Source organism: Cololabis saira, chromosome 10 (genome assembly GCF_033807715.1).
Source record: "Cololabis saira isolate AMF1-May2022 chromosome 10, fColSai1.1, whole genome shotgun sequence".
NCBI classification, from domain to species: Eukaryota; Metazoa; Chordata; class Actinopteri; order Beloniformes; family Belonidae; genus Cololabis; species Cololabis saira.
Genome location: NC_084596.1, coordinates 13,118,503 through 13,131,251, shown reverse-complemented (window position 1 = coordinate 13,131,251; position 12,749 = coordinate 13,118,503). Strand labels below are relative to the sequence as shown.

Below are 12,749 nucleotides of genomic sequence, written 5' to 3'. Positions count from 1 at the left end.
TGTGCTTGTATATATCTCAAAGCAGACTCCTTCAAAATGTTAGACTATATAATTCTCCCGTTTATCTGGAACTATTAAACCCATAGGATCAGGAATGGCCACTTGTGCAAGCGTTGTGTTGTATATTGGCTGCATGAGATGATTGTGCTTGATAGTTACCGGTATTTAGATCTAGAGAAGGATGACATATTATACTCATTAGAAGCTACCTGAAATTTCTCCTATACATTTGTAGAAATTGTATTACAACCTGATCATTCACATTATTTAAACTTGGAAACAGGCAAAGAGCCAGCTGAAACTCAGAACCCTCTTTTAATACCATCAATTTAGGGAGAGACAGGACATTTCTGTAGGTGGATTTCCATTACTTTCTTGCACAAGAAAACGGTCCAGCTGCAGGGGGTTGGTGTTTCCATTGAACTGTGTCTTTTTATGAGTGTAACTGTCAACTGTTTCACCCTGAGAGACTTTCCTTCAAAACAAAATGAAGATGATCATGACTTTAAAGATAGGCTCAACAACGTTAGTTTTGGACAACTTACTGCGACTGCTCGTGGTAATGGAATTGCGACTTCAAATAAAGTAAAATAAAACGTACATCGTCCGTTAAAATTGGACCACATAAAGCCAGTCAGAAAACTGTTGCTTTGAATGATGGGTCATATTTTTGCTCTTCTGTCTGATTCACCACATATAGCCGTCCCTGTTGCAACTAGGTCAGTAGGTTTTGTACCTGTGGAAATGGCTGTGAATGGGGGAGGGGTATTAGAGCCATTTTACGACACAGCATGGCTGCCAAAGCCAATTCTCTCTAGTTCTCCATGAAGAGTTGGTTTGAACAGGAAAAAAGACACCAATTCCAAATCACTTTGTCAAACTGTTTAGAAGAATCTCTACAGGTGTAACAGAACTTTCAAAGGAATCACCAGCTGACAGCAACATAATGCTGGCTTTGTAAGACCCTCATCTCACAAAAACCAGAGGAATGAATATAAAAACTGCCCTCCCTGAATTTCAATCTATTTATTATGGAAAAATCATTCAATTTTTTTTTTGTGGGTCCATCCTTGTGTTGATTTCGTTTCCATAAAAAGAGTATAAAATGTTTGAGGAAAAGAAAAAAAGATAACAAACAGCTTCACTCTTGTATTTAATTATGATTCATCGTTAAAAGAACAAACAATGAAGCAGAAAAGACTTGTGTAAGTACCGTCACTATCAAGAGCAAAGAATCCTGGTGTAAAACGTACTGTATTATCTGGGTATCACTGAAAAAGAAACATCAGAACAAGCAAGAGGATTCTGCACTATCAGCACACCGATTTTTATCAAAAGTTGTGTTTCAGGCGAAAGCTGTATCACTTCAAGTCACAAAGAATTAATTTAACCAGCCGATATAATAAAACCACATCAACGGAGAGCTAGTACACACTGGAAAATAGCGAGAAAAGTTCCAGAACTTCTTTGACAACTACTTTTGCCATTATACTGTAATGCCTTAATTGTACCAATATACATAAAAAGTATCTTTCCTTGAGCCCCATTTCAAAACTTTCAAATTGAGTGGAAACATATCGGCCAATACAAAACGTTAAGTCCTGTTAAGACCACAAGCAGAACTGGCCTTAAACCAGAGGATAAAAATCAACTGGAGAGAAGTCGTTGGGGAGATGATCCCTCCTGTGCTGCAGCTGCGGCTTCTAGATGTCGGACTGGCCCAGGTTCACCTTGGAAGGGAGCGGTCCGGCCTCTTCCTCTGGGCCGCTGGAGGTGATGATGATCAGGGACGATGCTGGGTACGGAGTCAGTTTCTGTTCTTTCATGTACTCCTTGTCACCATAGATGCTCAATTTCTGTAGATAGAGCACGAATCAAAACATTGTTACAGTCAACAGTGTCGTGCTGCCTCACTATTCCACACGCAATCAATCAATCAATTACTTTATTTGTCCCCAAGGGGGCGATTAGTTTCGCGACAGGAGAAGCAAAAGGGAGTCTAAGCAGTAACTGATGGTAGAAACTGAAACTGTTGATGTAAGGGATGTGAGCAATCAGACAACATGGAGTTTGCCTTCTTGATCAGCTGTTTGTTATAAAGTTCTTGTAAAGTTTGTTGAGCCGACCCAATGATTTTACTGCTTAGACTGACAACCTTATTGAGCAAGTTTCTGTCTTTGACTTTCAAAGATTGAAACCAACAAATGAAAGAAAAAGTGATAACAGACTCGATGAAAGAACGATAAAACATAGTCATCAGGGAAGAATCGACCTGGAATTTAGAAAGTCTTTGAAGACAAAAAAGGCGCTGCTGGCTTTTCTTATATATTGAGTCTGAATTTTTTTCCAAATGACAGTTTGTTGTCAATAATAGTGCCTAAATATTCATAGGACTCAACAATTTCAACTTCTTCACCCTCAATCACTTTACTTACAGGAGAGGGCTGCACGCGTCTGAAATCGATACACATATCCTTTGTCTTTAAGATATTCAAAGATAAAAAAGATTCCTCACACCATTTTAAAAAGTATTCAAACACAGGACCATGTGAAGTCTCAGTACTATTCAGCAGACTTACTATAACAGTGTCATCTGCAAACTTCAGTATATGACAGTTTTCAAAAGTGCTACAGCAGTCATTTGTATACAGTATATACACTGGCAACACAAAAGGGTACAAGTTAAGATAGTCTTCCTTAAAACACAAGCTTAAAACGGAAATATTCTTGATTTGAAAAGACAAGGCTTAATATAGAATGAGGAACAATTCTTTATGATCTGCATTTCTTGTGCCTCAGTTTCTTGCTACAAGTACTGAGCTGTTTTTATCTAGCGAGCTTGTTTGCTGCTTTGCATTTCAGTCACCAATTAACTAAACTGTACATTCAGGTTTGCACTGAGGTGTGGCAGAATGTTATTTGCCTGATCTGCTTCTTAGCTTGGATGGCTGTGGCCCTACTCAAATATTTTACTAACTCACTCAAATGTTTTATTTACAAAACAGTAACAATAACTCTTGCAGTGTGACCCTAATTTAAGGCATATTTCGTACATTATGGTTGAGACTGACAGTGGCGTGACAGAAAACGGAGGTGGAATTTAAACACTAGAATTGTCCAATCAAATAGCTCCTTGCACCGGCAGTGCAGAAAGCCTAAAACTTTCCAAAACATCCCTCAGGAAGGTTCCTGCAGTGGAAACAACGTGAAGCTTACCAGTTACAAATTGCTTGTTTGATCTGAACAGAACCAAACATGAAAGTCAGCCCCTGGAGAATAACTTTCCCCCCTCTACTTCAGTGAAATGAAAGGCTTTGCTCACGGCCCACTTATCACTCATGAATCGCTTGAGCTTGTACATTAGGTCCTTAGATTTTCTTATGCAACATGAGTGGAACATCAACATTTAATTCACAAGGACATTTAAGTTTTATGTTACAGATTTTTTTCAGAGGCAGAGAAATAAGTTTGGGAGGACAGATGAAACTTTTCAGAAAACAACCAGTAATGCAAAGCTTTCATAAACAAAAGTTACGTCTTAATAAGTTTCAAGAACCTCCAATATGTATCATTTAAGAGCTTACCTCAGCTGGTACATACTGGTCCACAGCAGTTGCCACAGTGGCACAGCAGATCCAGATCAGGACCAACACAGACAGCACCAAAGTTGTGGTCAGGATCCATCCTGGTAGCCAAGGGTTCCTGAGGAGAAAAGAACTAATGCTCAGCTTGTGAGGCTCCACAGAGGCAGGAATCTCTGTGTTACTATTGCCAGGCTCTGCTAAGAAAATCCAACCTTGAATTAGGAAAAAAGTACAAACAAACCTTGAGAGACAGCTGAAGAGGTTGTATTCATCACCATAGTTACGGTCACCAGTCATATCTCTGTCTCTCTCTTGGATTAAAGTGCGGTGGTAATCTTTGTACACTGGGCTGCTCAGTCCAGGGACTTGAAAATAAGAAATCACAATTATTTTAATATGTACATTTAACTCTTGCAGTATGAATAAAAACTTGTTAAAAATTAGGTCTTGAGGCCCTGATATCTCAAGTGGGTTGAGCGGGCGCCATTTACAGAGGCTCCCATTTCCTGTCTACCTACTTTCAATAGAGGCCATTAATGCTACAAAATCTCTAAAAATGGCAAGAAAAGGAGGTCTTAATGGAGACATTTTTTAAAACCATCTTGATATTTACCCAAAAAACTATGGGGGGAAAAACTGTGCTCAAATAATAGCAATTATTCATATTGCACCATCGCTTGCAAGACATGCATGTAAGAGGAAACAAATGTTTTAAAATTATGTACACAATGATTTTTGTTACAAAACTTTAAATGCCTTCCAGGTAAGACTCACAAAAATGCGTGTCGTTATATACTCACATATGCAAAAGAAAACTAACAAACCAACAAAAAGAAAACCACCACAGAGTGCTTACAGCTCTTTTGTTGCTCCTCCTTGTCTTCACTTGGCAGCTCAAACTGGGAGAAAATCTTGACTTGTGGTTCAGTCTGTTAAATAGAATACATAGTCAGGTTTCACACTTTAAAATATACAACTGCACATAAACATGATAAGCTGTCTTAGTTCTTCTGTCATGAGTACTGTACCTGGAAAATAACAACTTTTCCGTCATCAACCTGGAGGTAGAAGGTCCATGTGGAAGTGATGAAGCTGTGGGCTTGAGTCATTACATCATCCCAAAACCCTCTGACCAGTGTTAGGGGGTACAGAAGGTGAATCCTGGGCATCATGGCATCCAACTATAAAATAAATACAAAAAAAAGACCACAAATTAAAACAAAACTCTTTTTCAGACATTTCTGTTCCCAGTGAGGCTGCTAAATGATTGTTTTACCTGCTCATGTCGCTGCTCAGCAAATGGAAGTTGATTCTGACAGCCTATGTTGCATGCATACTGCTCATCGGACTGGCTGTAGGCTTCCTGACAGGCTGCAAATTTTTCAAATAAGGAAAGGCAACAGATGGTAAAACACTGTTGCATTCCAGGGAGCACAATGTTTTTAATTATGGATAAAGGTTTTCAGCATGGAGCTCAGTTCCCCTGTTCTGCAAATCCTTGCTACCTGCCGAGAAATGCTACTTTGTAGTTCTGTGCACGCGCACAGTCGATTTTCAAAGTTTGATTGCCGCAAAATTGATAATATGGGACGTTGAGTATTTGATCCTTCAAAATACACTACCCATGACATAAATTGCATTACACTTTGTGAACATTATACGATTAAGAGAGGGGGAAAAAAAACTATTCTATCGCTTTATTTGATATTCATTTAGTCTAAATACTTTCAAAATGTAAAATATGTCCACCACCATAACACTAGAGGCAGCTCCACAAATCACTTTCAGCCCAGGGTTAACTCCAAGAAAGGTTCAAATTCGTTTGCATCCTATATTACCAACATGTGGAATTCCTTACCGACAGCCATAAAAGAGAGCAAATCCCTAATCTCCTCCAAGTCTGCCCTAAAAAGCCACCTACAGGAGGCTGCTACTCGAAACTGGGAATAATCAAAGCCTCTACTGCACATACCGCTGTTCCTTCTGATTATTGCTTCTTGTTTTGGTTTTTGTTTTCTTGTTTTGTTTTCTGCCTTTGTTTTGTATTACCTAGCTTATTCTATTTGTCTCATCACCTTTTTAGTCTCTCGCGGTGCAAAATAACAGTAAATTCCCCCCTTTTCTTTTACAATCTTCCCTACAAAGTACTGCTTCTTACCTGTATGTCATTCAATGTTATATGAGTTTAACAAAGGTCTCCAATGTAAACAAGTGTAATTCTTTCTTGGAATAATGCCTTTTAGTTGACTTTGTATCAGCGAATCTGTACTGTCATGAAACTGTACCTGATCCTATGCAATTCTTCTAATAAATTCTTCAATCAATCAATTTGCCTTTATTTAACCAGGCAGATCATTTAAAACACATTCTTATTTACAATGACGGACTGGCAAGTGACAAGGACCATTTGGGGGAAAAGGAAGTGGGTTAGGGAGTAAAACACAGTAAAATTGTAGCTCTGCAAAGATGGAAAAACCATTGGGTAGCATTTTTTGGCAAAGCAGCAGAAATTGGCAGAACTCCCCAACAATACATGTATGGCTGTACTGTAGGCAATTATACTGATACGTGTTATTATAATAAGAGATCAAGGGCTAAAGTGTGCATGTCTTACTTGATTCACATTCGGATTTGGTCTGATTCAAATCCTCGCTGTCTCGAACGAACTGGCAGATGGAGAACAGACGACAACCTCTCTGACAGGCGTACAGTTCCTCCTCCTAGAAAGTACAAAACACCAAAACCAGTTGAATGTCTCGTCAAACAAACCATATCTACAGAAGACGACACCGTTTCCCTTTTGGAAACTAGTCACAGATTAACTTTAGCAAGCAACAAAAGCAGATGTAACATTGTTTCCCTGCAGGCTGAGACTCACCCGCGGATACGTGTGCAAACTGTATGTCATTTCACACGACTTATGACAAGATGTGGTGCTTCCCAACACGCTCTCGAACACATCTGGAGATGCCAATGTGCAGGAGAAAAGGACACTCAGTCCCAAAATCCAGGCGAAACAGGGGACAGTTTCCATTTTGTCCGTGAAAAACCCAAACAAACAAACCACACGCTTCTCTTCCTCGTCCGTCTTAATCAGCCTGTGTTCTCGCGGGATTCAGAGCTCGCGCGAGATCTTCACTGCATGTTTTGCTGCTACATGAAGTACCTCTGATATTCTAGTCACTTTCGATCCATTTCCACATTTTTTGGACAACTTATCAAAGAGTTTAGGGTAGTAATGATTTAATTCGCTTTAATTCTAAATGCCCTTCTAACAGCAGTCGGGGAAAGTTGTTGGGGGCACTATTTTCGTCTTTTTAATTAAACAAAAAAGCTAATGCATACATATTGACAACAGTAAATATCTTTTTTGTTTAAAGATGGACAAGTTTGTGGTTCGCCTTCCCAAAGGCGAATCGCCTAAACAGTCGAAGAGCAAGGGAAAGGTTTACAAACAAGCTACAATTGAATCCCTAAGGGTGAGCTACTGCGCATGCGCCTGACTGAACAGGACCATTTAACTTTACCATGTAAGTGACACAGTAGTCACTTAATTCACTTAATTCTTGTGTTTTCTTGAAGAGGGTGGTCGTGATCGAGGACATCATGCGCTACAAGTCCATGCTGGAGCTGCCAGACCAGAGCAAAGACAACCTGCTGAGTGCCCTGACAGAGCTGGGCAAGAAGATCCCATCCAGGGAGGTGCTCAAGTCCACAAAGATAGGTACACCAGAGACATCTGGAGATATTTTTACTGTGTTTGTACTTTGTGTCAGTGTTTGTTTGGTTAAAAGCTTTAGCCAAAATGATAGGTGCAATACTAAGTACCCCCCCCATAAGTCAGTAACTTGTAGATCCATCTTTGATCCATTAGTTTCTTGGATCATTCTGCAGAAATGTTGGTCTGCTTACAACATTGCTACAGTTCATTGAGGTTTGGAGACATTTGTTAATGCATATCTGAATGAATGAATGAATGAATGAATGAATGAATGAATTTATTTCGAACATGTATATAAAAATAAAAATAAACAGTAACATCTTCTTATGCACATAGGTTTGAAAAAGGAGTAGGAAGAAGTATACACTTTTTCCTAGTTCCTACCCCTCTATAACTCTATGAATTTAAATTATTGCTATTATATCTACACAATATCCATATAAATATAGTCTATATAAATACTACGTAAACATGCCTATTATTATATGCATAATTATCCATATAAGTATATAAAAAATATAAATATTACATGAATATTATATCAATATATAGAAAATACAAATATTATATAAATATATACTATATAAACTACATAGATATCCCTATAAATATATATATGCTACATACATAATAACATATATTACATAATTATAACTATCCCTCTCAACATATAATATATACTACATAAATATCCACATAAATATCTTAACATATCTTAAGTAAGTATAATATACAATTTTTCCCTATTTTATTTGATTCTCACACTCCTCGTTAACCCAATTCCATATACCTGTTTATAAATAATGTTTCGTATCTCTTTTTAAACAGATTTATGTTAGTACTTCATTTCCTGCTCAAAACTGTTCCACAGAGTCACTCCACAGTTCGATATGCACATGCTTTTCATTGTTGTTGGTACTTTATGTTTTCTAAAATTTAGTTCTCCCCTTAGCCCTATTTTCTCTCTCTGTGAACATTCCTTGGATATTTTTTGGTAGTAGATTATTCCTTGCTTTGAACATTATTATCTCTTTTCACCTTAGCATTTCAATTGGGTTGATGTCTATATTTTAATTAGACTATTCCATAACCTTGATTCTTTTATTTTTACCAACTCTGTCATACTGTGCATTTGGGAGTGTGCTTCAGATCATTGTCCAGTTGCATGACCTAACTTTGAGCAAGCTTGAGCTGTATTTGAGATGGCCTTGCGTTTGCCTCTTGAATATTGTTGTAGAGGAGTTCATGGTCGACTTAACGACTGTAGGTGCGAAGGTCCAGTGGCTGCAAACCAACCCCAAATCATTCCCTCTCCACCACTGTGCTCGACAGGGAGAATGTTAAATGTTAATTATTTACTTTCTTTTTCGAGCTTTCACTTAGAGAAAAAAATACTTTGCTATCTTCGGGATATACTGTATTTGCAGGGGTGTCACTCTGGGTAAGACTGACAATGGTCCTGAATGCTTTAGTTGTGAATAATCTTCCTCAGTCTGAATTTTGAACTTCAGATGATTTTAAAAGGATTTTGTAAAGCTTTCCAGATTGACTTGCAGCCACAGTTGTTTCTTTACAGGTAGTTGTTTATGTCTTTCCCTTGTGTAACCTTGTGGTACCACACCGGAAAGTTTCAGAGTAGGATTCTGTCAAAAGTTCATTTTTACAAAGTCTGGACTCCTGCTGATGATCAGTTCATCAGCGATTGATGATTAGCAGCACCTGGCTGCAATTTACCCTCCCAAGGTCGATGGAAACAGTGAGGGGGTAATTAGTATTTAATGCTTTTTTTTTGGTTAATTATTTATATATATATATATATATATTGTTGTTGGCTTGAATGGCACATTTTGTCTAAGAAGAATTAGACATATGAACTGTGACTTTCGGGATTAGACCTCTAGCTTTTGCCTTAAAGATAACACACTATCTCCTCAGGAGATTCTGCTGAGCTAATCCCTGCAAACTGAGTTGTGCGCTGAGCTCATTTATCAATCCAAATAAATAATAGTTCAGTCTTCACTGTGCTAACCCATTATAAGACTTTTTTTTAATTATATATTCAAAATTTGATAGCGAAAGCATAATCAAACAATAACGAGGTACTCCTTTTTTTTTTTTCTAATGGTGCTTGGTTTGGTTTGACAAAATTTCAATGTACAGAATATTATGTTAAATTTAGTCTTTTCTTACTTTGATACATAGGAGCAATCATTGATGGAAAAATAGTTTGTTGTACTCCAAATTTTGTGGCAGCATCCATATTTTTTTAGCACAGTGCACATGCAAGTTAAATACAGTCATGTCCAGTAAAACTTGCATATCGAAAGATCCATAATGTACTTGCTATTATGAAAAAGTAAAAAAAAAAGAAACCCAGAAAATTCATCATTTGTAAAAATCAGGGATTTATTTTAGTTACGGCTGGCTCAACCCTGACTTTAGACTAATGCAATATGCATAAAAATCTATTGTACAGTTGTAAATAGTTTCCAAAAGTTGTCAAAATTGCCAATTTTGGCAAGTTTGAATCCATATAACACTTCATAGGTTTACCTTGAGTTGTTAGTGGAGGATTGAGCAAACAGCTGTCAAAACTGAGTTCACCTGAAACATGGCAATACTGACTTTAAGCATCACGATACTGGAATTAGTTCAGCAGATAATGAAAAGCCCTCTCTTCTCAGGTCACATCATCAACAAAATGCGAAAGCATCTGGATCCTGAGGTGAGCTCAATGGCAGCGAAGGTTTACACCGACTGGAGGACGTTCATTGAGGAGAATTCAAATAAGCCTTCTATTGAAGTGCGCTCTGACAAACAATCCGAAGGACTCAGGAGCAACGCAAGAAGATTGCTGTCTGAATCACTGGAGGTCAAGGTGAGACGCAGCATCGTGAAGTTCACAGTGACATTAAAAGTCCTCATGTTTTACTCACTCTGTTTATTGTGCCTCTAATCTACATTTGACTTATTAAAATGTAACGAACAATACAACTTGAATAATAATATAAACTGATGGACAAGCTCGCTTATAAGAAGTGAAGTTGTTTTTGTAGAGGAGATATAATTAAAGAACAAGTCTGAATAGTTTAACTTCTCCTGGCATTTGAAATTAATGGACTTCACTGAAAATTAAGCTTACAGTACATCATTACTGGCTCACCCTTCTTTTGTTTAAACTTATGTAGATCTCACAAATGAACAAACCAAACAATACAGACTCGTGCAAGGCAGTTAATTGGTGTATACAATTAATTTATGTATGCTAGTTTTGTATATTTATGAGATGTATTTTTTTTCTCTTTGTCCTTTTTGATGCGCAGGAGGATTCGGGGCTTATAGACAACATCGAGAGAGAAGTGTTTCACCAGAGCTCTCGGTTAGTCAGTAGTTCGTACAGAAGGACAGTCAGAGCGCTGGTATTTGCCTTCAAACACAACTCTGACATCAGAACTCAGGTGAAGGACAGCAAAATGTCAGTCAGCCAGCTGGTTTCTAAATATAAAAAATAACATAGGAGAAATTAATCTGAGGCTGAAGATGCATTTTAAGTTTGTGAATGTTTTTAATGCACATTTTTCTATCATTGTGTTTTTTTAATATACATTTTTTTTAAATTTTGGTGTGGAAGGTACAGAAACGTTTACATTTTGTGGCACATCAGTAGCCTTAAACATTTTTTTCCCCATTACATGTATTTATGATAGATTCATGATGATGATGATGATGATGATGATGAAATGTTTTTTTTTTTCTTTACATTATTTGTCCGTAGGAGCTTAGTTTTTATATTGCTATTGAACCATTTTGTACAAAACATGATATAAATATGACAAATTCAGCATTGGGTCCATTTTTTTTAAATAATATCATTGAAAAGGGTCACCTAATGCCATCTCACCCCGTCCTCCCGCACTTTATCACATATTTCCTTTTTAAAATGAATGTGAAAACCTCTTTAGTTCACAGGATACAGCAGAATCCTAAAGCTCCGACCCAAATACTAAATTAGTTTTTTTTCTTGCAATTCTGCAGAATTTTTATATATTTCAGCACATTTTAAAGATATTTTTAGTGGAAAAAATATCCATAATGTTAAAGGCAAGCAGACTGGGTTATTGGATGAGATCTCCATTTAATCAGACTCTAATTTCCAAAATATTTTCTATTGTCTCATCCCTTCAACTTGATAGTTAGCGGTGATTTAAAAAAAGCCTTACTTCTAAATGTGTTCCTAATGATGATCTCCATTTGTTTGACTTTCTTTAGTGGGATTTACTTCAGCAGTGAACACACAATATATTTCTCTCATCAACAAACCAAACATGTAGACATTTTCTAAGAATTTATGGCACGTATGAAAATATACAACAAGTTCATATTACAGCTTCTGAAAAAACATTTGCTCTTGTCGGGATCAAATCATTGTAATAGATATTAGTTTTTTTGTATTAACTACAACATATATAACGTAAAATCCAAGACCTTCAAACTTTTGTTTACTTTTTCTTCAAAGCACGACCAATGACCTCACTGTGATTGAACATTTATACAGATAGGGTAAGCAATTGCTGGATGATGTTGCATCTGCTGATGAGCAAAGCTTTACCAAACACAGAGAGCAAGCTCCTCCCTTCATTACTTCCCAAAAAGAAAAACAACCCATCATGAACTCCCGAGCATCCTTAGATACAAGCTCACTGGTGTTTACAGTGCAGTGCTCCCTGATGGTTTCTGATGGTATGAAGCCAAAGCTGTTTGTGAAGACAAGGTTGTTTGTACTTTATAAATGGGAGTATACAGTTTGTGGGTAATAAGAAGATATTTACTAAATATGACAAAAAAAAGTTCTCTTGGTTATAAATAATATAGAATTTCTTACCCTGCCTTTTAATCACAGTTTGATTTAACTAGAAAAAAATAATTATTGGCATTGTTTTGATTACTGTAAATCATCCAGCATCAACTGTTCATGAATGTTCACTCTAATTTTCCAGGCTGTCTTATATATATATATATATATATATATATATATATATATATATATATATATATATATAGGACTGTCTCAGAAAATTAGAATATTGTGATAAAGTTCTTTATTTTCTGTAATGCAACTAAAAAAAACAAAAATGTCATACATTCTGGATTCATTACAAATCAACTGAAATATTGCAAGCTTTTTATTATTTTAATATTGCTGATTATGGCTTACAGCTTAAGAAAACTCAAATATCCTATCTCAAAAAATTTGAATATTCTGGGAATCTTAATCTTAAACTGTAAGCCATAATCAGAAATATTAAAATTGCTTAAGATTGATTAAGATTCCCAGAATATTCAAATTTTTTTAGATAGGATATTTGAGTTTTCTTAAGCTGTAAACCATGATCAGCAATATTAAAATAATAAAAGGCTTGCAATATTTCAGTTGATTTGTAATG

At 36.6% G+C, this 12,749-nt stretch overlaps 2 protein-coding genes across 3 annotated transcripts; one reads left to right on the top strand and one right to left on the bottom strand.

Moving 5' to 3' along the window:
• Positions 1-1,140: 1,140 nt before the first annotated feature.
• tmem59 (transmembrane protein 59) lies at positions 1,141-6,702 on the bottom strand. Its single transcript, XM_061731733.1, has 8 exons — positions 6,463-6,702; positions 6,199-6,304; positions 4,861-4,955; positions 4,613-4,765; positions 4,441-4,513; positions 3,826-3,949; positions 3,585-3,702; positions 1,141-1,856 (listed from the first exon to the last, which is right to left on the bottom strand). The coding sequence occupies exons 1-8, from the start codon at positions 6,616-6,618 to the stop codon at positions 1,704-1,706; spliced, it is 978 nt and encodes a 325-aa protein (XP_061587717.1). The 5' UTR covers positions 6,619-6,702; the 3' UTR covers positions 1,141-1,703.
• A 13-nt stretch (positions 6,703-6,715) lies between these two features.
• tceanc2 (transcription elongation factor A (SII) N-terminal and central domain containing 2) lies at positions 6,716-11,146 on the top strand. Of its 2 annotated transcripts, XM_061731735.1 has the most exons (5): positions 6,775-6,816; positions 6,965-7,063; positions 7,167-7,308; positions 9,990-10,183; positions 10,629-11,146. In XM_061731735.1, exons 2-5 carry the CDS (start codon positions 6,965-6,967, stop codon positions 10,815-10,817), a joined length of 624 nt encoding a protein of 207 aa, XP_061587719.1. In that variant the 5' UTR covers positions 6,775-6,816; the 3' UTR covers positions 10,818-11,146. The 2 variants fall into 2 exon arrangements, with proteins under 2 accessions (XP_061587718.1, XP_061587719.1); XM_061731734.1 differs by having other exon boundaries at positions 6,716-7,063.
• Positions 11,147-12,749: the final 1,603 nt, after the last annotated feature.